Source organism: Antrostomus carolinensis, unplaced genomic scaffold (genome assembly GCF_000700745.2).
Source record: "Antrostomus carolinensis isolate BGI_N321 unplaced genomic scaffold, ASM70074v2 scaffold4133, whole genome shotgun sequence".
In the NCBI taxonomy this organism is placed as follows: domain Eukaryota; kingdom Metazoa; phylum Chordata; class Aves; order Caprimulgiformes; family Caprimulgidae; genus Antrostomus; species Antrostomus carolinensis.
In genome coordinates this window covers 40,496-67,283 of record NW_010307104.1, presented here as the reverse complement: position 1 = coordinate 67,283, position 26,788 = coordinate 40,496, and the positions used below count along the sequence as shown (strand labels likewise).

The 26,788-nt window shown below is 38.3% G+C and overlaps 1 protein-coding gene across 1 annotated transcript in view; it reads left to right on the top strand.

Moving 5' to 3' along the window:
- TMEM245 (transmembrane protein 245) overlaps window positions 1–26,584 on the top strand; it is a 51,398-nt gene extending 24,814 nt beyond the window's left edge. The window contains exons 9-14 of the mRNA XM_010165306.2: window positions 4,306–4,428; window positions 9,090–9,235; window positions 20,428–20,528; window positions 22,364–22,538; window positions 25,327–25,521; window positions 26,539–26,584. Coding sequence (XP_010163608.2) covers window positions 4,306–4,428; window positions 9,090–9,235; window positions 20,428–20,528; window positions 22,364–22,538; window positions 25,327–25,521; window positions 26,539–26,584 — 786 coding nt within the window. The remainder of the gene's footprint in view (window positions 1–4,305; window positions 4,429–9,089; window positions 9,236–20,427; window positions 20,529–22,363; window positions 22,539–25,326; window positions 25,522–26,538) is intronic.
- The last annotated feature ends 204 nt before the right edge of the window (window positions 26,585–26,788 follow it).

Here is a 26,788-nt window from a genome sequence, read left to right as displayed (position 1 = left end):
CTTTTCCAAATAATTAGTTTGCTTTTTTCTAAAAGTTTTGGTGTTAGCAGCGCTGCTGCCTCTCAGCTTCAGATTTTTCCAGTATCCTTTAGAAGCACTAGTGTTACAGACCAGTTTATCCAGTGGTATGTTTCAGAAGTGGGGTTTATTTCATCCTGTTCTTAGTTTGTGGAACGAGCTAGAGGGGATCCTCACTTGTGTTTCAGATTTTGCACTTCATTCTCTTATTCTAAGGTGGATGAATAAGGTGAATGAAATATACAACACATAGCTGGACAATTAAGATTTAATTTCTGAAAAATAAAAAAGCCTCATTCCTTCCCCAGTCACCTGCTTTTCCATTCATACCCTTTTCCTCCATATCTTGAAGGCTTGAAACCTTGAAAGAGTCAATTGCTGCCGGCTAAATCTGTGAATGATCACTCAGAACTCCCTTGATGGTATATGAGACTTTGCTAATGTCTCCTTAAATTGATCTTCCTGCTTCTTGCACAAGAATGTTAATCATTCCACCAGCAGCCGCTATCTCATTCAGAGATTTCCCAGACAGGAAGACAGAAGACCTTCCACTAAGATATACACAGTGAGCTTCAGCTCAGTTAGGTTTCTCTGTCCGTGCCTTTAGCATGACTGATCTGTGTGTTCCAAATCACATCAGGCTGACATCCAATTACAGTTTCTCAAATATTTCACCGAGTTACCACATATCCTAATATTTACTCTGGCCCTGAGAATTTCTTCAAGTGATCTCCTAAGTTTATAGCTAATACAGTCCATTCTTCAGTAATAATTCAACTACCATTCTTTTTTTTTTTTTTTCCTAGTAAGGTTTGGTTCAGAGGTTTGGTGTTCATGTTCTCTTCTTCATAATGGGTGTTGGTTTTTTCTGGGTAGGTGAAATTCAACCTGGTGCATATTTTTAGAGAAACAGTTGATTTCTTTACAATGAGGAAGTCAAAGACATGATGCTGAGGATATTCCTTTTTCTGTTGCTGTTTTGCCTCTGTTTCATGTAAAGGTCAAGCAAAGATGTTTTTTCAAAAATGAGCTGTTGAGCCCTGAAGGGTTAGCCCAGATCTTCACGAGTAAACATTTATTTGGAAGTCTGCTTTTAGCTGGGGCTGGAAGCCTTTATCTTGTGCATACTGTGTTATTCTTCACGAAGTCAGTTGCTTGTCTTTTACCTTAAAGCTTTATTCACTTGTTCTGTTGCTGTCATTTTTGAGTTGTCAGGTTGATATGTCTTTCTGAACAGAAAAAAAATATTACAAGTATGCAGAAAGACAATTTTTTTTCCTATTACCTCTGTGTGTCCAGTTTTATTACGAACACAAATTTACCTGTCTTCCAGAAGTTTGTTGACGTGGAGTTCTCAACAAATAATTTGTTTTAGTGAAGTGCCTTTTAAACCTTGCTTTCAGGTATTGGCCAATTTAAGTGGCCAGTAGGACACCTTAGATGGCTTAGAATATCAAGTGCAATTTTGATTTCTTGCCTGTTACAGATTGGAAAAGCACAGCAACTGATGCTGATGGTGGCTCATCATGGTGTCATGCATAAGGAAGCCTTGAATTCTGTACAGCTTCATATCTCTTTTTAAACACTGATCTCTTAAGGCTACTTACAAAGCAGTAGTTTGGAGAAAGAGGTGTGTTTTTCAGTTATTTAATAACAATAATATTAAAAGCATCATTATTGCATAAATATTCACACTTAGTTGTGTTTTGGAGAACTGGTCTCAGCTGGCAAGGTGTTAGAAATTGTTTAAGTATAGTAACTGAACTCATTAACTCAGCTGCAGTATGCTCTGGGAATCAAATGGCATTATGAACTCCTAGGTGCAGGTACATGTATTTTGATTTTGTGACTTAGTGAAGTACTGGAGCACTTTCTGTTACTGTATTCAGTAATGATTAATGTCTGTTATGTCCCACATAGCAACGAGAAGCACGCATCTTAAAATTGTAATGGTACATATGCATTACTCCATACCTGGAGCTGAGTGCTAAAAGACAGACTTGCTTTCATAAGATGTACCGAAGCTGAGAGAGAGGCACTGTGCTCACTTACTGTAAAGCAAATGCTAGCAATACCTAGTTCAACAGTTGTCATCAATTACTCTACCCAACAGGGATGATGTTCTGGGAGAACCATTCCCGATATTGATCGAACCACCTGATACCTTCGTTCAAACTAACTGCAGTTGTATACTCCTGGTTATCAGCTCCTTAGGCTAAAACTTCTAGGGAAAATGTTAAACAAATATAACCTGTACTAGAGGAACATTCTATTTTGAAAGAAACTTTCCTAGCTCCTGCCAGATACATGCTCTCTTGTAGCAGATGGAACAAACTCCTCTCCTTGTGAACCACTCAACACATCAACTGAGCTGATATTAGTAACAGCAAGTGGAGTGTGCAGGGAAGGGAATTAACAATTGCTATGATTAGTGTTTAGAAGACTGATAAATCAGGCCCATTTTAATCTTTAAAACAAAACTTTAATAGACCAACTTTCATTAACAACACACTTTATACTAATGGTTTGTTTTCCAAGCCTCTAATAGTTATTATTATGTATTGAAAGTGGTCAGTCCTTAACAGTCATATCCTACATGAGCTGTGAGGGTAGACTACGGTCACAGTGATGCTGTGTAGTTGGCACTAATAGCCACTGTCCTTGATGGTCTGAGTCACAGAAGTCAAAGTGAGCAGAAAAAGTCTATCCTCTGTGTTTACAGTCCTTGTAGTGTCATGTATATTTAATAAAGTTACCTGGTGGCTGTGTGAACTTACACCACTGCTGCACCCCCAGAATGAATTCTTAATCCATAGAAGGAGGAAGGAGACTGGTACCAGTGGGAGAGTATTTTTCAGCAGAAAATCCTCTTCACTTCTAACCTCACTTGAATTCTCAAGAGCGACTAATAAAATCTGCTCAAAAGATGAGCCTTAAGATTTGTAATTCCCATTAAATAGTAAGAAGCATGGACTAAGTAGATCTTTCTGGTTTTACTATGTGTTGTAATTCCCTGTCACTTCCCCCAGCACTTATTCCCTCTTAAGTTTATGCTTAATAAATTATTTTCTATATATTTCTCTCAGTTTCAAAGGAGAGGCAGTCACATGGCTCACAATCCTTTGTCTGCTCTACAAATGCCAACTACCGGGGTGGTTTTTGGGGTTTTTTCAGGGGTTGGATATTTTTTGTTTGTTTTTAATTCAGTCTAATTGATTAAGATATTCATTAAACCAAGAATAACTGTTGCTAGTTTTCAAGTCTTTGCTTGCAGCTTTGAACCTGGAAGAGGGTCTTTTGTGTCAGAGTTTTTCCAGTTATATTAGTTAGTATGGCTTTTTGTTTGTAACCTTGCTTCTTTTACATGTTTGAATCACTTTGGCTAATCCATTCTTACTGTACTCTTTCTGAATTAAATATTTTTTATGAAACTACTGTGCATTGTATATAGGATGCCTCCACATGCCACACATTGCCTTGCCTTTATGTCCTTACTGTGTCATGGTTGCTGCCTTAGTCAGATTGATGCACCTGTGTCCCTACATAAACTAATTTGGCTGTAGTGGGTAATCCATGTTTAAACCCTAGTCTCAAAATTATTCTTTACTATCTGTAACTGATAAGCAATCACTTCCCCAAGCCAGTTCAGAATTTAATAGATTGTCTAGCGTTGTTTGATTTATTTTCCATAATTGCTTGACTAACTGATGCATTCTTTCTCAAAATCACAACTTATGTAGTTGTCTGCAAACATTATAAAAATTATGTATCTCCTTAACATAAAACATTTTAAAAATAAATTTATTAAAGTAGTAATTCTATTTGATTTGAAGCTGTTTACAGATTTATTTCTACCTGGTGTTGTCACTCCTTGTTCTTCGTGTTTTAGCATTTCTGCTTTTGAAAAGATGAGTTTTGTCTCTGAAGTAAAGATCTGCTTTCAATTTCAATTCCTTCTCAATTGATGATGATGCCAGTCACAATAGAAAAGCATCACTGCATCTAGTTTTTTTACAGTTTTACATAATGAAATAATTTTGAGTATTGGGAGAAAAATTCTAAAACCTTGTAACCATCTACCTTGATGGTAGATGGTAGAAACTTGTTTTTGGTAAAGTAGATGTTTTCACTTGATGTTAACTGCTGTCATTTAGGAATGAGGGAAGATGATTTTTAAAGAAAACCCCTTTTTTTTGTATGACTTGATGAAGATCAATCACTCTTTCTCTGTTCTAGCTAATATCATCCAGTGACTGACTTTGTCTTTGCTTCCCTCTCCTTTTCCAGATCCTGGAGTCTCTGTGGATAGTGATGAGTCGCAATGTGAGCCTCTTGTTTACTACAGTTACAACTTTAGTGACAATCCTCTTCCATAGTGGGACAGCTCTTCTCAACTTTGTACTTTCGGTGGTAAGTAGTATGTCATTGGTTTACATGGTCTGTTTTACTGAAGGAACCTAATTGCACATGTTGTAACAATGAAAACTCCAACCAAAAGCATTGAAGACCTCTTCTAACCTTACCTAATACCAAAATTCCTTAACGTTTTGCAACTTTCAGATCTGTGGTTTGGGGAGCATTCTAGGCAAAGGACAAGATTTGTATAACTTCCAGCATAAGGAGCTGGCAGTCTTCCTCTTCATGGAAAACTCTTGTTTCTGGACTTGAAGATACTGAGCTGTAACTTATGGTATCTTGCATAGCTACTGAAATCTAATGGCATTTCCTCATAAACATATCTTTAAACAAGCCAATACTCTCAGAAGAGGGGAAAATTGTTACAGGGGAATGTCAGCAAAAGTATTTATTTCACAAGATTTATCTTATATTCCCTTTTTTAATGAAGTGTCTTCAGCAAATCTGTGTGAGGGGGTTGTTGTGTTCCTTTTATTTAACTAACCTCTTTGAGCTCTTAATTCCAGAATGCTTCCTACACAAAGTTAATTCTTATTAATGTTTTTGCCCACACTAAGTAGTAGTCTCTGAAACCTTTTTATTAAAGATATTTCCTTTAAAGGCTATATTACTTTTTAGTGTATTATGTGAACTAGATCTTTATAGTTTTTTATTTTTAAATGCCACAGCTATGTGCAGTAATTTATAGTGGTAGAGGTAATTTATCAATGTCTATAAATATCTGAAATATGGGTGCCAAATGGCTGGGGCTGGGCTCTTTTCAGTGGTGCCCAGTGACAGGACAAGCGGCAGTGGGCAAAAACTGGAACACCAGAAGTTCCAGACAAACTTAAGGAAAAATTTCTTTACTGTGAGGGTGCTGGAGCGCTGGGACAGGCTGCCCAGTTTGGTTGTGGAGTCTCCATCTCTGGAGATGTTCAAAACCCACCTGTACACTTTCCTGTGTAACCTGGTGCAGGGAACCTGCTTTGGTAGGGGGGTTGGACTAGATGATCTCCTGAGGTCCCTTCCAACCCCTACCATTCTGTGATTCTGTATTTTCTTCACAATCAGCTGGTTTAGCAGAGCTAGTTGGGCTACTGCTGTGTTGGAATTCTTTCAAAGATTAGATTCCCTAAAGGCTACTCTGTTTCCTCCACTTCTGTTGTAGGTTGAACATGTTACTTAAAAATGGTCATATAAAGCTTTCCCCAGAAAATGTCATGTCTCAGTGTTGATGTTCTTGTAACTGTATGAAGTACCTCTTTTGAAGGCATTTAAAACTTGCTTGCCTGCCTGAAGAGTATTTATTAATGCTGTTAAATGCTGTGTGAGAGTGCTATAATTTAGTCTTGTTTGCACTGTACATTTCATAGGCCATTTTGTCTGTTCAGAGGCATGGTTTCTCATCTTTATGTAAGACTTTCACAAAGGTTCTTGCTACAAAAACTAAACAGATTTTCTTAAAAATGTAAATTAATGAAACTTGTTTTATCAGGGTTTCGTGTGGGTTTGTTAACAGCTTGTGACTGAAGGAGAAAGGACTGGAAAGTTAGGATATTCAGTGAATAGCCTGCGCTAAATAATGATTAATACAATCCTTTATTTGGGGTAGTAAGTAAATAAAAATGATAGTTGTTGTGAGAATTTAGCTGAGTCTTTTAAGGATAGCTTAACTGAACTATTGTGGAGTCCATGTAGAAATAATATAACTGCTTCTTAATTTTGTTTTTTTTCTTTCCCTGTTGGAACAGCTTAATGCGATAAGTAGAGAAAATCCAGATATGACCGTAGGATAAATAAATGCAGCTTTCTTAACTTTTGTGATGTGCATTGTTACTAAATCCCATTTGGTATTATGTTGTTGTTAGATTTACCTGCTATTCATGTTCCTTCATTCAGAGCTAAAGAAAACCACCCTCCAAGAGAGGAGGAGAAGACCAGAAGTGACCTTAACAGTTCTTATTCTTCTGGGGTCTCAAGGCATACTGACATCTTTTGCTGTAGCGAGATATTTTTTTTTTTTCCCCTCAATAATTTGCTTTCCACGGGTGGATACCTTTAAAAATTTAGTTTTTCTTTAAGCTGAGATTTCAGCATGAGCTGTTTTATGCACTTTTGGAAAGTCTTGAATTAAGAAGTTCCTGGTTTCCTGAAAAAAATCTCACTATTCTCCAGTAAGGAGAAAGAGCTTTTGTATAGAGTTAGTTCATTTTGAATGTGAAGGTAAATAGTTTCAGAGTTTTTGATTGTTCTAGTTTAGTTGCTGCATCTTTGACTGCTACCTGGCCCTATATCCTTTCCCTGTCTCCCTTTCTTTTAATGCAGTTTTGAAATGGAATTTTCACATTTTTAATGGACTGAACCCTGAAGCTAGGTAGGCAGTGTTTGAGCACATCTTGTTGCTGTGGTCCACTCAGATATGTCAGCTGAAAAAGCTGTCTTGGAAATGCCACGTCAGTGTTTTGACAAAAAGGTGTATTTAATGGGCTACTGAGGGAATTTTTTTTTTCTGAATGTGAAACAGAAGGAATTATTTTAAATTATGTCTAGGTAGAACTATGTTTAAAACAAAACACTAGTCCCGCTTTAACTGTACTCTTACTTTTCATTTTGCAGGATTCTTAGTTGCTACAGAAGAGTTTTTACAAGTTTGAAGTGGCACAAACTAATTTAAATTTTCCAATAAGATAATTCCTGAATTGATTAGCTTTTCAACTGATTACATTTCAGTCCAGTTTTAGTCATCTTTAATAAAAATTAAAATAGTGAGTTTTCTTTTGATAAATGGTTTAAAAATTGTGCTTCAAAACAGAAATAATGGACACTTTGTTCAGAACTTCCATTTTGAAAAATGTCTTCTATCAAAGCATGCAGTAGGAAGTAATGTGTGTAGCATATCCATCCATGATCCAGTAAGGCTGTATTCACATCCTCAACAGATGTTTGAAAACTGATCATTAGCTATAGTAGTGCCACTTCTGAATACAAGTTCCTATCCACACACAGGCACCCATGGATGTATATATGTGCCTTTGTGTGTGTCTGTGTACACTCGCATGTGCACACACACACACGCACTCTGCTCATGCTCTGTTACAAAGATCAGAAGAGAAAAGCTCCATTGGGTTGATGGGCATCTATAGTCCTGTGGGGAATGTGCAAATTGGGGAGGAGTGGCTGGAAAGCTGCCCTGCAGAAAAGGACCTGGGGATGCTGGTCAGCAGCTGGCTGAACATGAGCCAGCGGTGTGCCCAGGTGGCCAAGGCGGCCAACAGTATCCTGGCCTGTATCAGAAATAGTGTGGCCAGCAGGAGTAAGGAAGTGATTGTGCCCCAGTACTTGGCACTGGTGAGGCCACACCTCGAGTGCTGTGTTCAGTTTTGGGTCCCTCACTACAGGAAAGATGTTGAGGTGCTGGAGTGTGTCCAAAGAAGGGCAACAAAGCTGGTAAAGGGCCTGGAGAACATATGGAATGGGGTCACAGAAAGTGAACATCTGAGTGTCATTTCAAAGTTAAAGGCTGTGGGGGCAAAAAAGTAGTAGTAACACTTCACTGAGTAGAAAGGAACTGGGAACAGAGGCAAACGGATGGCATTCTTGAGACTGGTGATGGAATACTGCATGTTGTGCTGTCTGCGGTTTTTTTCAAAGTATGTTCAGGGAGAATGCAGGAAAAGGACGTGAGGTGTCTGCAGACTGCATAAAATGCTTGAAAGCAGGAGACTTACTGAGGTCAGGCTGTTTGGCTTATCAGAAGATTAAGATGTTTGTATTGTAGCATATGAGTAGATTGGAAATTAGGAAAGTGAAAGAATTCTTTTTAATCTTGGGAAGAAAGAAAAAAGATCTAACGTTTGCAGATGAAGCAGTTACAAGCCATAGCTTATCATTGGAGCATATAGAATGGATTTGCCTTGTTTGAGATACTCTCTTTCAAGCTGGACACATTTCTGTGATGTATATGCTTCACCCAAGAAGTTGCTGAGCCCACTAACAGGAGAATCAGGAAAACATAGTGGACTGCAACATATAGGAAGCTCATACAATCTGATTGTATTTTTGTGGTCTTTAAACTGAAACAATAGAACTGCCATCACTTCTGCTGAAACTCATCTTCAGACTCACAGAATGACTATTCAGTCAGGATTGCTGGCCTAATAAACTTTATAAATTTTCTGTTTGTGAGTTTTTGTTTAATTCTTATCCAATATCCATCTGTATAATGACTCTTGTCATAATTCAGATTGATTTAGCAGGTTTTTGGGGGGCTTTGGGGGGTTTTTTTCTTTTGTTTTGGGTTTTTTTTTAAAATAGGTATTATTACTCAGCAATCCTTGGATCTTCTAAACATATTGGAAAAAAAAAAACAAACAACAAAAATGTTGATCTAGATGTGTTCTAAACATTGTTGTTGTTTGATCTAGATGTGATTTTTGGGACGAGGCTGAACAGGATTAAAAGTTTTATGATGTTTAGTTATAACTGTTACAGCTTTTTGTGGAGCAGGGGAGAAAATTATTATTGTAGCTTCTGTGTGTTTTTCTAAATCCAAGCTTGTGAAATAGTATTTTATGCCTTTCCATTGAGGTTCAATATCTGAAGCATAGCTACATAACTGTAGTTCTGGAAAGTATTTATTGTCTTTTAATTTTAAACTCAAGTTTGTTTTGCAGGTGATTTTTCTGACCACACTATTCTACCTATTGAGTTCCAGTGATGAGTACTACAAGCCAGTGAAGTGGGTGATAAGCCTGACACCTTTGTCTCAGCCAGGTCCATCCTCAAATATAGTTGGCCAATCTGTGGAGGAAGCAATAAGGTATGTTGCTGATTTCTTGCCCTTTCTGGAATTTTGTTTGATGTTCAGCTACAAATACTTAACAATTTCAACTGCTCATGTTTCAAAGATGAGTTGCAAATCACAAAGACTTTCAAGAACCCAGCATTGATGGTTTTTCTCCCTTAATTGTTAAAAGAGAAATTTGACTGGATTTGCCTGAAAACTTTTCAGAGGTCTGTGCTGTAGTGAATACTAATATTCTATAAAACTGACTGATCACACCCATCGCATCCCTAACCCGTCTGGAAGCGGTGAATTTGCAGCTATGCTGGCATTAGCGCTAGTGCAGCTCAACAGGAGCAGATTCATACAGCTGAAATGGAGGACCTGACATCCGTACTGTACACATTTCAGAGTTATTTAGTTTGAACTATTTTTAGTCTAATAGCCATTTGCAGCTGAGTGTATTAGATGTGCTTCTGGAGTGCATTTTCCAGTTCAGTTTCATCTGAGAAAAACCTAGTTCATGATCCAAACGAACCGAACTACACCAAAGGGAACAACTAGGGAGCAAGCTCCTCATCCCTCTTAAAACACTACTGTACTGCACTTCCAGACTGCGTCCCCAGTCTTTCATGCTTAGTTACCATTCTTATGTTTCACCTCTAAACTACTGCAGTAATTGAAGGAGGATTTTTTTTGTGGTTTTTTAAATATGATTCGCTGAGATTTCACAATAAAGCAATTGTTGGGGTGGTACAGTAATGTAATTAATTCATCACAGGTGAATGGCACTCTCAGCTTTCACCTGTTAGCAGTTTGAAATGCTAAAGTGTTCGTAATGTAATAAATTGATTTTAAATAAGATATGTGAGTCACAGCTCACTTTTTCTAAAAAGCTGATGGACAGGGCAAAGTCTCCATGCTAAATTATTTACAGCCATTGTCTCTTCCACCACTACTTTCTTTGTCATCTTGCACACACGTACAAAACATTAATAGGCTTCAAACTGGCGATGTATTAAAACTACTTTCCAAACTCACTGCCAAATGTTTGCCATTGTTCTTAGGTGGACTTTGCAAGTGAGTGTTGTTACCTGTTACTGGAATCAAGCTCTTTTGTGGGTACATTTTAACAAGGAGAAGGTTATATCATGCTGCATAAGATCTTGAACAACAACTATAACTGCTGTAGTCATTTGAAATAAAGGGGAAATCCAGGTAGAAGGCAACAAATTTGTAATTCTGCCAAAAAATTAATAGCCCTTCTCTTGGGTGACTGCTATTGAGTTTTCATTGATCAAATGGTTAATCTCTCAGTTCTGTCTCTTCTGAAGAATGTGAGCAGATTTAGAAACTGAAACTTGTCTCCAATTGTTTTCTTTAGCCCTTAGTAGAGGAGAACAGTGTCAAAAAATAGGATTCTACATCTCTGAGCATGGATACCCTGCAAGGAGGATTCTAATAAAGGGAATTTTAAGGTTATAAGTCTGTGACACAGATGACCCAAGATGTTTGTCAGAGGTTTAGAATAGTGGAAAAAAAGAAAATGTTAAAGAAGCCACGGGAAAATGAGTAGGAAAGAGCCAGCATGTGTCAGTAACTGCAAATTTGATGAGGGGAAAAAAACCAAAAAAGAAAACAGTGTCTGAAGAATGTGGAATGTGGAGCTGCTTGTCATACCAAGGGAGCGTAGTCTATGTTCACTAAGGTAGCCTGAATCAGTTTTTCTTATTTGTTTGTTTGGAGTAGCCTGTACTTGTTGCCTTACTTGAATTGTTTGGACTGCTGCTTCTGAGATTATCAGAAGTTCCTCTCTTGCTCGGTTGTACCTAAGGATTTATCATGATGCATTCCACCCAGTACTTACTGTGATCTTCAGTATGTAACTGTGAAGAGTATAGTAACGAATTCCCATGAGTTTATGCGTGCCAGTTTGTTGCCATATGAAAAACAATTGCTGCTGCAAGCCATTTTTTTTTTCTCACAAAGTAGCCACGATCCTTTGTTTTTGAAAGTTAATTGTTGCTAGAGGGGTAGGAACCTAAAAGTGGCTTGTTTACCTCATCTATAAAAGGCATGCAAAATGGATGTTAATGCTTGGTGGTAGGATGGGAGGAAGAGGCTCCATTTGTGTTATGAATTATCAAATAATGAAACTTCTGTAGTCACTTCCGTCATTAGATTGTGACAGCATTACACAATATGAATTCAGCCTCACAGTACTCATGCGTTCAAGTTGACCAAATGTATAGAAAGATCAGGTTATAAATCTTGAAAATCACCAGCTGTGTTCCAGCTCCCATCACTCTCCAGCAGAACATCACGTGTGCACAAACCTAGGAGTGTATCTAACTAGTCCTGTCTGGAGGGCAGGGATCCTCCTGGCAATAGAAGCAGTTACCTCTCTGTTGCTCATGGACCAGATGCCATGAAAATAGTCTTCTTCGATGTTGTCGGTCACTTCCATTGCTCTTTTACTAAAAATGTGTTTGTGAAAAGCACTAGGGAACTTGGGTACAATCAAGGAAGTCTGTTGCTTTGTGTTCTTTGCCATTTATCTGTGAGGAGAAGAGCAAAGGGGAAAGGAGAGGAGAGCAATCAGCAAATGGTTTCTGTAGCTTCAAAAATCCCTTAGCTTGAAGCTGTTATCCAGCAAGCACCTAATCACACCAAGATCTTTACCCACTGCAGTTTCTCTCATCAGAGCTCTCTTGTGATTTTTATCTGTCTTGGCTGTAGAGTTTTAAAATATTTTTAAAACCCCCTTAGTGATGAGTTTTAAAAAACGATGACAGTTGTCTGTTGATGCAGGTTAAATTGTGAGCTGTACTGGGGTAAGAACAGCTTTGTAACCTATTTTGAACCAAGTGTTGAATCTGACTGTTTCTGGCACAGTACCACAGATGAGAAATTTGAAATTGAGTAGTGGGAGAAGAAAAGATGCAGCTGTGGTGACATTGCAGGAGTTTCAGAAAAGTTGAAGGAAACCGAAGAGTTACCTGCCCCAAGCCATGGGGTGAAATGCCCTGCCAGCCTTTGGTAGAAAATCTATTTATCCAACACAGAAATGGGACAAAATGCCAACAGCACCTGTCAGGTGGTGTGAACCAACAGGGATTCACCAAGTGCAAGTTATGCTGTGCTTGACCTCCGAACTTGCTTGGCTAGCCTAGTAGGACAAGAGAAGACCAGTTAATGAAAGAAGATCATGTGGAGGCACACAAAGGGAACAGCCAGTGTAGCTTAACCAAGGACAAGTTGTGGTGGGACCAACATGAGCCTTGCTTTGAGGAGGTGACTGTCCCAACGGGCCAAGGGGAGAGCAGTGACTGCCATTTGCTCTGAGTTTCACAAGGCCCGTGACACAGCCTCCCACGGTGTGCGGATGGGTGAGGCGTGGACAGGAGAAGGGGACTGTGTGGTGGGAGGGCCACTGCCCTGCGCTCAGCAGAACAAATCCTACCCATGGGTCAGCTGCTAGTGGTGGTGTGCCTCAGGTCAGTGGTGGGGCTGATGCTGGTAACGGTCTGAAGTAAGGGCCTGAGTGGTAGTGGGACAGGCCACCTTCTGCAGGGTTGTGGGTGTCCCTTCCCATCTGGGGAAGGTAGGATATCTCATGTTCAAAGAAGCACAGAAGCAGAGAGGTTGGGAGATACTGCCTGAGGTCTTTAGTCCCAGTCCTGCTTAAAGCAGCCCCAATTGGATCGTGTCGCTTGGGAGTATGTTCAGTCAGGTTTTCATATCCTCAAGATTGTAGGCTCCACAGCCAGTCTGTGCCCTGTGTTGTCTCTGAGCAGCCTCATGGTGAACAATCTTTTACTTTTGTCTGTCTGGCCTTTTTCCTGGGCCTAGTGCTGCTCGTTCAGCTTTATTTGCAATTCGGGTCCACCCCTGAACCTTCTCTTCTCGCTGCAGACCAGAGGTAGCTCCCTCTGCCTGCTCTTGCGTTCCCCGCACCCTCTCAAAGGCTTTGGGCCGGGCCAACAAGAAATCTTTCCTGGACTGTGGAGACCAGGAGGCGACAGAGGAATCCAGATGAACTTGTCGAAGTGCCAAATGAGAGAGGAGGCATTTTTATTGGGTTTTTTTGTTGTTGTTTTATTGTTTGCATTCTTTTAATGGTTTATTACCCAGTCTTGGAAAGAGCTCCTAATGAAACAGTTAGAAGGGACCTTAAGGGTGAAGTCCAGCACTTCTTCTTGGCAGAACTATAGTCTTCTGCTTTTCCAGAGCCACAGCTGTCTCTCTAATGTCTTTGCTTGATTTGTTGCTACTCTTTGTGCACTGCCACAGAGCATCTGGCTTCATCTTCAAGAAGCTCTTTTATCTTCTAGGACTTCAGACACCCAGAGGAGAGGGAGGGATGCAAGAAGTGCTTTTGCTTAGGGTGGAGCTTCTCAGCCTGGGAACATAGTTCAGTCTTTCTAGGCTTCTCCTGGGACAAGGAAATAAAGGGAAACACAAGGAATGGCCTGCTGCTGGTTTGGTCTTTCTCTGTCGTGAGAATGTGATTCTGTGTGTAAGCTGGGCATTTGCCTTTGCCCCAGATAATCTGCCTTTGATGGAGTAGTCCCTGTTCTCACAGGTAAGTCCTGCTGTCCTCCAAACAATCCTCCCGAAGGAGACTGACAGTATTTGGACTATAGAACCAACACTGTTTTGCAAACTGTTTATAAATCAGTTTTCCCAATTTTGAGTAACTTTGGTGAAAATTCTCCTATTGATTTAGAGCAGGCACTTCTGTGTGCTTTGTGGCTGTATTCTGCCTTTGCTGCGCCTGATCGTTTGCGTCTTGGGGAAGGTAACATTTAATCATGGAATGGTTAGGGTTGGAAGGGACATTAAAGATCATCTAGTTCCAACCCCAGGAAGGAGGTTGCAGGTAATCTGCAGGGAAGGTCAGTATTTGTGTGATGATTCCATAAAAAATAGTAAAAAGCCTGGGAGGAAGAGCGCTACCAAAGACACGTGACTGCAGGGTTTTCTGACATGTACAAAGTATTGGTGCTACTTCAAATAAAGCAACTCATTCAAAATGCAGAATGCCAAATTTTGTGCTGGAATTCCATGTGTCATTGATTGCAAATAAGGTGGGAAAAAAATTTAAGAAAATGGTAATAATCCGGAATACTGCTGATGTCTCAGTAGCAAAATAGCTTCTGCTCTCTAATAGTTTTGGTCTTTTGTGCCCGATTGGTTTATCTGTTTCTCTTTTTCTTTGGTTTGCAATCAGTGTCAGGTCTTTCTCACTCCAGTTTTAACTTTCTTGGCGTGATCACACTTTGTTACTATTTCTTATTCTTGATAAATGCTCTATTTGCCCTTTGCTTTTTATTCTTCCTGCTGTTCTGACATTTTTTTCTTTTTTAGTTTTCATTTTTTCCTGTTTTCCATATTACATGAGAGGGTATCGGCACAAAAATGCGATGAATTATGAAGGTAATATTGCACCTTCATTGTGTGCAACAGTCTCCCTTGACTGGCAGTGGTGTTCAGTAGCCTGTGAATATAGTAAATATGGGATTTTCTTTCACTAAAAGGCAGCTACAGGAGCCAGTGGAAAAAGGGGAATAAGGAGGGGACTGGCGACTGTGGCAGAAGGGCTGTGCCAGAGTAGGATGAGCTGTCGGAATTCTTTCTGCAGCAGTCTCAGCCAGGGTTAGGAAGATTACTTGCTTTATAAGTGTGAGTATGTGAGAACCACTTGGACCAGTTTACTGGATTTAGATAGTCTTAGTTCTCAGTACTAGTTAGTGAAATCTTTCATTGTAATTATAATTATATTAGTAATGTAGTATTCTGCGAGTTGGGAGGAAATTGTTATCTGCACATACCGTTGTGAGATTTGCTTTGTTCAGAAAGGTTCTGTAAAATCAAGTTAGTTCATAGGCCATTAGTTCATAGGCCACCTACCTCACTGCATAAATAGGAGAATTATGTCCTTTACCCCAACATAGGGCCGTGGTGCTCTTGTCTGGATCCTTTTTTTTCCCCTGAATGGATGAAGCAGTAATTCTCCAATCCACAGGTCTCCAAACTAGTAGCATGCACACCTTTGCCTGAACCATTTTCCTTTCCCTGAGCAGCATGTCGTTCTCTTCCTGAATGCACCATACCCTTCTTCCCTGAAGCTCCCATTCTGCTTGCTCTGGTGGAGATATTGCACATTACTAAGTTGCATGTTGTCACGGCCTCGGTGCAATTTAGTGTGTGCGATACTTTCACACGAGTGCATGCACACGGGTATGGCTGTGGCTTAAAGTTCCTGCAGCTTTCAGTTTTGGTGGGGCCTAATTACATCGTGAAATTGGTCTTAAACCCAGATCAGTATTTTGAGTGATGCCTTGAAACGTGTTAGTGGAAGTTTGTTCTGTAATTCCAGGAAGATGAGTACTGTTTGTTTTCAGTTTGAGAAGGGTTATCATTATTTGCTTCATTTTCTTCATTTGCCATTTGATCAGATATTTCATAGGTTATATAAAAGTTATGTAAAATATTAGACATTTCTAAAGAGGAAATAGTAATCATGTATTTAATTGAAATTTGCCAGAAAGTCAAAGAGAGATTTGATATGAAGAAAACCTGTAGTGCCTTGACGGCTGAAATAGGTTCTTACTGGTATTTCAGCTTTTATTTATTAACATTTAAAGAGGTCTGAAATGAGCTACCATGCAAACAAACAAATAAACAAAAAAAAAATCTCAGCTGTTTAAGCAGCTAGCTGCTTTGCTGTGGCATCCTGGCACTAATGATGGAGAAAATGAGATGGTGATACAATTCCCACAGAAAACAATTATCTTCCAGCATGTTAAGCTAATGCTTAGAAAAAGCAAAATGTGTGATCTTGTTTATTTTACTGCAACATTAATAATGTCTTTCAGATTCATTTTTCAAAGACAACTGTCAACTGATTATGTTTTGACTGAATTTTTGCATGCAATATATTTTCTTTAGTAGCCAGAGTATCTCTTGCAGAAATCTCTTCTGTCACAGGAATGCGTTTAACAGGACCTTACTGTAAGCTCTACTTATGGTGTATGTTACGAGATGGGAATAGAATTGAAAATAATTCTGTCTTAATGGAATAATTTCCTAGGCTAAAACTGGGAATAACAGATACTTATATTTTTTGAAATAACACTGAGGAAAGGAAAGCTGCTGTTGAATAACTGAAGGAAAAGTAGAATGTAGTCTGTAAATCTAGAAGAGATGCCATGATGTTTCAGTACATTTGCAGAACCAAACTGACAGTGACTGTAACCTGATTATCCTAGTGGGATAGATAGTAATATTTATCAGCTCATTGTTTTAGTAGCAATAACCATGTGACTCGCTCGTACCACTATTTTAGTCTTAAATATTCTCCTATATAAAAAGAAAATTGTCGTTATCCTTATTTCCTTTTTCTTTTATTTTGAAAATACTTGTTCTTATTAAACACAGCTGTCTGTATATTGCTTTACGTACACATGATTTTAAAAAGTTATTCAAAGCATAATTCAAAGAAAAACAGATATTCAAATAAAATGTCAGCATATAATTGATTTGCTCATATTTAATCTTTTTCCAAATTTACCTGAAATTATGAAAAATGTTCATTATTGTACACACGCAATTTGTGTCAAGTATGTCATGAAGTCTGTAGGAATTTTACAGTTTACTACCCATAATTCACGAGATTATATAAGTGCATAATCTGATGATGAAACAAACAGTTCTGTTCTCTACACCATGCAGACTGGTATAGCGTATTTTTCAAACACATTGACGGGTTATTGAGGGCATCCTTGTTTTATATCAGGGAATGCCAATATTTTGCCATTTGCTGCCTTCGTATTCCAGATGGTGCGTTCTGGCTGTTCTAACAGCAATTTCTCGTAGTGCATTTCTCTAGTAAGTAATTCTGTCACTGTCCGGTTTATTTAAGACTGAAGTAATCTGTAAATACATAGAGGGTGTGGGTTATTGTGTGTGTGTGTGCCCACAGGCACATTTAAACACATAAGCAGATGTATATGTAATCTTTAAGAATAATGTAGCTGCATTGCATCTAGATACTAATCCTTTAATTATTTACTGCACTTATGCATATTCACTGCTTTTTCTACAATACCAGCTTTTCAAAATGGTTATTTGCATGTCAGAACTTAAAATCTTTATTTGAATTAAAGTTTACTTGGTATGTGACGTAGACTGTGTAAGTAAAAACAGCGACACTTACTTGCACCTGGAATTCAGCTCAGCCAAGTAGTTTTTCTCTTTGCCTCTAAGGCAGGCCTAGTAGTTAACTTCAAAGGATGGAAAGACAAGGGGTGTTGAAATAATTACTAAATATATAGGGAAGAGATCTTCTGTCAGGCATTTCCAAGAATAAAGGGATGCTATGAGAAATACATTGAGTATAACATACTGCAAGATTCTATGCTTGCATATCTAATAATTCTTTATGTGTGTATTTATGGTTGCAGTATATATTATTATAACCTTGGTTAGATTTCTGCTATTTGTTTTAAAGATTTGTTTTAATGCAAGAAGACAGCATGAAGGCTGATACAAAACTTCAGGATTTCCCGTTGTTTCAAAGATTTAATATCACAGCTTTAGCATTTTGCCTTTTTTGTCATTTTAGGCTGAATTATAAGCAATCACAGTACCCTCTTCTCTATGCTTGTGATTCACAATTTTATAATAGTAATAATGTGAGCAGACTGGCAGTTTCTTAATATAAGACTGCAATGGATCTCGAGCTTTATTGAGTCCAGCTAGGTGTTGCTCTCATTCCTTAATTTTTCAAGCTAAAATGAGGATCTAAAAGTATTATATTCTTACGAATGGTGTGGAGAATAATGAATGTTCAACGTCCTGTGCCAGTGCATGCCAACTGCTAAGAAAGGCTTGGGTAAGGCTAAAGGGAAAACTGACTGCATAGCTGAACAGCAAAGTAACAAAGGTCACAGGAAACAAGAAACTATCCTTTTAAAAGCTGAAGTTTTAGCTAAATGAGCAAAACAGAAGGATCATAACTTTGGCAGATAGCAATAGATGAGAAAGGGGTGGAGGTGGAGAGAGAATTTGGTTCATTTGCTCAAAGTTCCACAAAGTGTGTCCTTCAGACTAGTTCCCACTGTTTAAAAGTCTGAAGTTTTGATGCAGTCACTGGAGCCCTGTCCTGCCTTGAGAAGGTGTAATATTTGCATCAGTTACACCATCTCAAGGACCTGTGCTTTGTTCAAGGCTGTATCAGTTTATTTGACTAGTCTCATTACTAGCCTCCATATGTTCGAGGTGTTACCTCTCTTTGTTCAGTTATTTCATTCCTAAGGAGAAATTAATTTCAACAGCAAAATGGTTGAAATCGTGTCACAGAGTCGTTTCTGAAAATCATCTTTGTATTTATATTGCTCCTGAAAATGACCTTACTCTATAAAAAACCACTTATTGCCACTTCTGCTTTATGCATAGCTAGAGTATATCTGAGGGTCTTTTATTCCTAAAATAACAGAGCCCTTAAAGAGAGTCAAAGAGCAGCTTAAGAGGTTTTTTGCAAAAATAGTCATTTTTTAGTAATTTCATTCTTCAGTGTTCTTCCAGTGATCACTTGAAATTTGGGGGATCATTATAGAAGAAGAGTACTCCAGTCCCTTTTACGATAACAGCTGTCGTTTGATTGTCATTGGTAGCTTGTCTTTTGCAACAGATCTTGGTGGTGTCTGGAGGAAGAAAATGAGTTATTTGGTTTTGAAGTTATGGTGACAGTAGCTGTTAGTTTCAGCTGGGATAAACCAGCACTATTGTGCAAAGAAGAGTTCCTGCCTTCCAGCCATGAGTGTGCTGGCTTCTTTCCTGGTGGGAACGCAGCTTTTTATGCCACTGCTCTATGAGTTGGATGGGGCGTATTGAGCTGAGCTAGTTAGTTAAAATCAACCCAGCAAAAAAATAATTACTAGCTGAATTAATTGTAAAAACTGTTTTGGCACATAAAAGAGACTGTACTGTGAATTGGAATCATAGAATGGTTTGGTTTGGAAGAGATCTTTAAAGGTCATCTAGTCCAACCCCCCTGCAGTGAGCAGGGACATCTTCAACTAGATCAGGTTGCTCAGAGCCCCGTCCAGCCTGACCTTGAATGTTTCCAGAGATGGGGCATCTACCACCTCTCTGGGCAACCTGTGCCAGTGTTTCACCACCCTCATTGTAAAAAGTTTCTTCCTTCTATCAAGTCTAACTCTACCCTCTTTTAGTTTAGAACCATTACCCCTTGTCCTATTGCTACAGGCCCTGCTAAAATCTGTCCCCATTTTTCTTATAGGCCTCCTTTAGGTACTGAAAGGCCGCAATAAGGTCTCCCTGGAGCCTTCTCCAGGTTGAACAACCCCAACTCTCTCAGCCTTTCTTCATAGAAGAGGTGTTCCATCCCTCTGATCATTTTGTGGCCTCCCCTGGACCTGCTCCAACAGGTCCACACAGTACTCCAGGTGGGGTCTCACCAGGGCAGAGCAGAGGGGCAGATTCACCTCCCTCGACCTGCTGGCCATGCGCCTTGTGATGCAGCCCAGGATATGGTTGGCCTTCTGGGCTGTGACTGCACATTGTCAGCTCATGTCCAGCTTTTCATCCACCAGTACCTGAAAGTCCTTCTCTGCAGGGCTGCTCTCAATGCCTTCATCCCCCAGCCTGCACTGATACAGGGGATTGCCCCGACCCAGGTGCAGGACCTTGTGCTTGGCCTTGTTGAACCTCATGAGGCTCACACAAGCCCACTTCTGAAGGTTGTCCAAGTCCCTCTGGATGGTTTTAATCTGATGAGAATGAGCAGATATAGAAATGTAGGCAGATAAAGGAAATGAATGAACAGGTAAAAGTGGAGGGGGAAAAAAAAAGTAGTTCATATGTAGAATGGTACTGCTTCTCATAGATAAAAGGTTATTCTTGATAGAGATGTGGTCTGATGCTTGAGCAGTTTCTTTCGAGGAGTTTATCCCTGGAACCCAGTGTACAGTGAAGAACAGTCGGGGGTTTTGTGTCTAAATGCCTTAAATGACAGATGTGATGGATGCTTATTCTTTTCATAGCGAACAAATACATAAAGGGTTCAGTGTTATGTTTTGAGTTGTGTTATTTGTGGCACTAATGGCTTTGCAGTTTTTCAAAGCAGCTTGTGTATATCTTTATAGTTCCCAGAATTCTATTGCAAATGAAATTTAACAGAGTTTCTTTGATTGTTTTAGAGGTGTATTTGATGCTTCCCTCAAAATGGCTGGGTTCTATGGACTGTACACTTGGCTGACTCACACTATATTTGGGATTAACATAGTCTTCATACCGTCTGGTAAGAATTTGAACAATAATAATCTATTTATAGATAATATTACATAATTATTTATTGTACAAGATTAGTAGGATTAAATGTTGCTGATAAGATTAGTCTTGAAGTTATTTTAGAGAACATGTAATCAGAAGCTGGCAACTATCAGAATTAGAGTTGCATAGGCAACCTTAATATGGTTAATTCGTGCAAATATTTTGAGACAGTTTCCAATTACAGGATTGGCTACTTTTTTGTCATAACACCTGAGTGTTGATGAACTCAGTATATGGTATGAGCTTAATGAGTAGCTAGCTATTCAGATATTTTTTTATTATTTCCTGTTCAATATGTAACCTCATTTTTATTCCCTCTTTATTGTTCAAATCCCACTATGAAAATACTATTACAAATTTAATAGGTTTTTTTTATATGCATTGTGGTTCCAATGAACTTCTTAACATTGATTCTTCCAAGTTTAATTTAAACTACCATAAATCTAATTATTTATGAAGACTGTATGCCTTTTCATGGCTCATAGATTCAAAATCTTCAGTTCCAACTGTGAATGTATGTAGCACTACTGAAAACTTTTTCCAGGAGTATTTCAGGATGGCCATGGGTAGGGTGGAGAGAAGTTCCTGATTGCTGTGTTACTTCTGAGCCTTGCCTTTTTCTGTTTTCACAACATATCTCCTGCCAGTTATTTTACTTCCCCTATCTGTTTCTTTTGCTGGATGTAATGCTTTCTCTCTTCTATTCAGTACAAGTCTTTCCAGGTTTTAACTTCATTCTGCCTGCCCTGGCTTTTATTTCTTCCATATAGTTGATAGGTGCTGATTTTTTCAAGATGCCTAAATGCAGGAAGATGTGGTATCGTGAAAATGCACGACAGAGGCATGCTTCTTATTCTCAGTACTGTTGCCTGAATGTATTACCAGCCTTTGGTTTTCTGTTATTCTTTCATCTTAGCTTTGGAAGTGACTGAACAGTTTTAACTTAAAAATCTTCTTCCTTGTTCCTCTTTTGCCTCTTTTCCTCTAAAAATAATAACAGTAATTAAAAAAAAGTTGTACCTTCATGTATGAGAGAGCAAAAAGGGAAGCTATAAATCAACAAAAACCATTATAATAGGAAATGGCTGTATTATAAAGTGCAACTACCTTAAAGGCACTGATTGTCATTAGACATACTTAGAAGGTGATAATTCTTTTTCATTCAGCTACGTGCAAAATCTTAAGTTTTTGTTTTCTGGTTAATGAGATCAAAAAAGAGGAAAAAAATATTTTTTGTATTATGATCATTCCTGTTGCATTAAATTAGAATGAGAGCAGTACTGCACCACTTCAGATTACAGTGGGTATTTGTGTAATCAGAAAGGTGTACATCTGTGTGTATATACAGAAATATGTAAGTCATGGGTTTTATATTTGCCTGGTTTCTCACAGTACTACCTACATTACTGTGGCTGACTGCAGGAGATCCAGTGTGTGACAGTGAGACCTCTGCTTGAACACTGTCTTGCACACAGTTGCTAATTTGTAGTTATGTACAAGTTTGAAATGTGCATGTTTGGTATAACTTTAAATTTTTCTGAATTGGTGCCTCTTTTGGAAGTAACTCCTTATGACTGACAGTTGGTAAAGCTTTTCTGTATGGGGAACAGTGTCATTTTCTTTTTTCCTAAACTGCAGCTATAAAACACGAGGAGCCTTATGTGGCACTTCTTCAGTGTCTTATTTACAGTAGTTGACAGAAGTTGCCACCAGTGTGGCAAAAATGTCAGAATTTAACTGTAAATATACTTGTGAAATATGTTCCTCTGGTCTTTTCCTCACCTTTGCTTCTGTGTGCTCTAGCATTAGCAGCGATCCTTGGAGCAGTGCCGTTTCTGGGGACATACTGGGCAGCCATCCCTGCAGTCCTAGATTTGTGGCTTGTGCAAGGACAGGGATGCAAAGCCATTTTGCTCTTGGTTTTTCACCTCTTGCCAACCTATTTTGTAGATACAGCAATTTATTCAGATATATCAGGGTAAGTACACTGAAGAGTTTTTAAAGTTAGTATTGTAAAAGTGCTTAACAATCATCGATGCCTTTAATTAAACTTTTCTGATGCGTGAAGAACGGTATCTTTAAGCGTGGGAATAAATGTAGTGATACCACCTCCTAGTAAGTAAGGCCTAAGTCCCTGTACTTTCCCAGGCTTCTTTTCTGTCAATTTTGTCCCTTCAGAGATCTTGAACTTGTTCTAAAAAGTCAGCAAAATCAATTGTTCAGTTAGTAAAGTAAATCTAAGAATACCTTTGCTATTTATCTAATAATTGACTAAAGATGTGTAGCATTTTCCTTTACATCACCTAATGCCAGATGATGCTCCATAACAAACAAGAAATCCATGAGCTAGCTAGGGACCTGAAAAAATACTTTAATTTTTCAGAATAGATTGTGAGAATTTTGAGGATTTTTTTGAAGCCAGCCTTTGTGTTGTGTCACCATACCCCCAGTGTAAAAATGTATTGATTATGGATTGATCTTTAAATATGTTGAGACAGATGAAATTGTGAAACTGGAGATGGGCTCCTACTGAGACAGTAGCTGGTGGCTGTTTTCCTGTTGTGGGAGGCAGGCGCAGATTTCTTGAAAAATCTTGCCTTGGGTGCTTGGCTGCCTCTATTGACTTGAAATACCTCCTGGTTTCAGCTTTGAATTTGTACACAGAGAAACAAACTCCAAACTATGGAGACAAAGTCGACATTTCAGTTCCATATCTGGAATGGAACTGAAATGTCCACTGACATTTTCTGCTGCTCAGATATCTACTGAATCCCTTTATGCATAAATTCAAGTAGTGCTGTTTAACAGAGCAGGCAAAGATGCAAACCGTCAAGTTTCATATGTGCAAGACATGTTCACAGCCATGTACAAGAAAGATATAAAGATGTACTCCTCTAGTCACTGCTTCTGTCTTGATCATCGACAACAATCCTACTAAAATGTTTGAGTTGAGAACTTAATGGTCCAAACTTAGTTACATGCTGGAACCAGTCCCTCATTTGTGCTGTGTTTTATTATAGTGGAGTTAATGTAGAATAAGGACATTAGGTGTTTCAGTTCTGCGTTAAGTTAAAAATTAATATTTTTGTTCATTAAATCTAATTTACACTGAACAGAGAGAACCTAGTGATAATATGTACAATATAAATAATAATTTTCATAGACTGTGACACTAGTTATTTTGCGTTAATTAAAGCTAACAGGAGAAGTATAATCAAATTACTATTTTTTTTTCCAACAGTAAATCGTGGATAAATTTAAGGCTAGTAGCTATTTAACCAGCCAATAATTCTTCTACCTATTAGGATATATTTTTTGACTGTAGGGAATGCAGGCTCTGTTTACTGTCCAGAAAATACATGTGGCGGGAATAGATTTTCTGATGGTAGAGCAAAATTGTATTCTTCCCATTAAATAGAACAGTAAGCATCACGCTGTCTTGCAGATTAGATTAAATCTATTTGAAATAGTTGTAATTAGGTTATGCAGGGTTTTCCAAATGCATTAAATTTATCCTGTAGTCCTATTTCATTGGGTGATCTGTTGTTTAGCAAACTAGCCAGAAGAACATTTAAACTGATGCAAATGCTGGGAAAAAAACTATTTCAAGTTTTTAAAGGTTTAGAAATTAATCACATCTACTGTTGGAGAAACATAGAACTTTAAGGTCAAGTTTGTCCCCTCAAAAAACAATCTGGCCCTACCAGTAGGTTAAATTTGATCTAGGTAAGAAATAATCAAGGTATGTATGATGTAATAGGTCATGTTTCATGATCTCATTCTGCACTCGCTTGTGATGAAGGCAAAGACTGCCAATGTGGGAGCTGGGTAGAAGTCAGGACCATGATAGAAACCAGCTAGAAAGTGCAGAAGCTCTAAACTGACTAGCTGGTATTTTCACTCTAGTACACTAAGAATTTAGAGCAACTTCCTGAAAATTGGGTGCTGAGTTTCAACTGTAGTTTTTCTTATATAATTCCATATTACCATCATTATTTTATCCATGAAGATTAAGGATGATGAGCAGGTTTTGTGTAAATGGTGTTGATAGAATTTGTGTTATGCATCTGAATTGAAATATGGAAAAGAAAAATGGAATGGCTTACTTGTTGCCATAATAGCTCTTATCAAAAGCTCCACTGGCCTCAACTTTCCAGTAAATATTAATATGTTCATAAAATCTGATCTTGTTTTTCATCTGAAAACATTAAAAGCTAATGATAAACACTCAATCTGAGAGGTGATTTGATAACAAAATGAGAAGACATGACTTTTTATTTAAAGAATACAAGCTAACTACTCTTCGAAAGAGTATGCAAGTTGCTGTCGTCATGTGAATTAATGTCTTTGCTCAGGGGCGCTCATTAATACTTGTTGCTTGTTACCTTAAAATTTAACAATTCCTGGCCATAAAGCATGAACATTCTTTGTAATCAATCATCTTTCCATTTTCGAAATGGAAATGTTTTTGCCATTGTCTCCTTCAGACGTTCTTTAGCAGATGTCCATGAAGTAGCTACTCCATTGTGGGTATTACTTGTGTTAATAAACTTTGTTTGATCTGTTGTGCAAATATAGTGCAGAATACAGCTTGGAGTATTTGTGCAGTCATTCAAACAGCAGTTTATAGTGTAAACGTGGGTATCTATAGCTAGTTATGCCATTTTCTAAGCTTAATAGAACCTTATGATTAATTCACATTTCATAATTGATAGTATTGTTGTTTGTTGTTAATGTAATCTTATTCTTCTGTGCCATAATTCCAGAGGTGGTCATCCTTACCTGACAGGTCTTGCAGTAGCTGGTGGAGCGTATTACCTGGGACTGGAAGGAGCCATCATAGGACCAATTCTACTTTGTATACTTGTGGTTGCTTCCAACATATATAGTGCCATGTTGGTGAGTCCAACAAATTCAGTGCCCACTCCATCACAATCATCATGGCCATTACAGATTTACCGGTAAGTAAATGCCTTACATGCACGCAGTATGTTTTTGCATGGACCAGTGTGCCTGTGCATAGGTATAGAGAATGTGTGCATGATATATGAGTGTGCATACACACCTACATGGACATTGAAGTATTTGGAGAGGATTCAGCTGTCCTATACTCTAGAAATAAAGATTATGGTGAAGTAAAATACTGACTGGAATTTGTAAACTTGAAGTGTTTGTTTAATGTCTCTCAGCTTCTTACAGAAGGCTTTTTTAGAGAATTCATTGAAAATACCTTTGTATCCTATAATTTGTTACCATTTTGTTAGGAGATGATTGAACATGCTTTTTTCCGTGTAAAACTATTATTCATGGATATCTAATAGTCAGTGTTCATTGTCCTTAATAAGAGGCTTGCCTGCAAATACTGTGTCTTTATGTGTAAAAACACATAAATTTGTGTACTGCACACAAAATATAAATAAACATACTTGAATTTTAAAAATATATAACATTATATGCCATTATTCCATTAAAAGTATTATTTTGATTAATCTATTTATTGAAGTTACCAAATGGGGAATATAGAAATGTATCTTTAAACTGTACAGTTAAGGAATGGGATGAATAAACTCCCAATTGAATACTTAATTAGAGTTGGAAATCATATTGTGAAGTTATTAATGACAGTAGCCATTTTAGTATCTACTGTCTTGTTAAATTACCTAGATTAGCTCATTATGCATTTATCTTAAAGAGGATTCCGTGCTTGTCAGAAGTAATCCTTTGCTTCATTCACATTAATAATGTTGTCATCTTTCATATGGGTACTTAGGAGAAAAACCACTAATTGGACCTGTCTGTAGTCTCTGACTTGTAGAAGTTACGTTCCAAGACTTCCTGTATACACCGTAGATAGAGCTTCCCACAGTACACACAAAAATCTGCCTATGTGTTTGCTTCCTGTTTCATTTGTAGGAAACAAGATACTTGTAATCACTCAACAGATTTGAGTCTTACTTTTTCCTTCCCCTGCCCCCTAGGTCACCTAGAGAGAGTCCTGAGGAGATGAAAATGGCTGCAGAGTGATGAAGGTGCTATGCTGCACCTGTTCAGCCTGAGAGAATTGCTGTCTTCTGTCTTGAGTTCACAACAGCCATGGCCTTCTATCCTTTTCCAGCTGTGCCTAGGGGCAGCGCACAGGGAAGCATAGCTTGGGTTTTAGGAGAAACCACTTCTTGAACATCTGCTGGCCTTACATTATTGTGCACTTTGCCTCCTCAAGAGAGAATG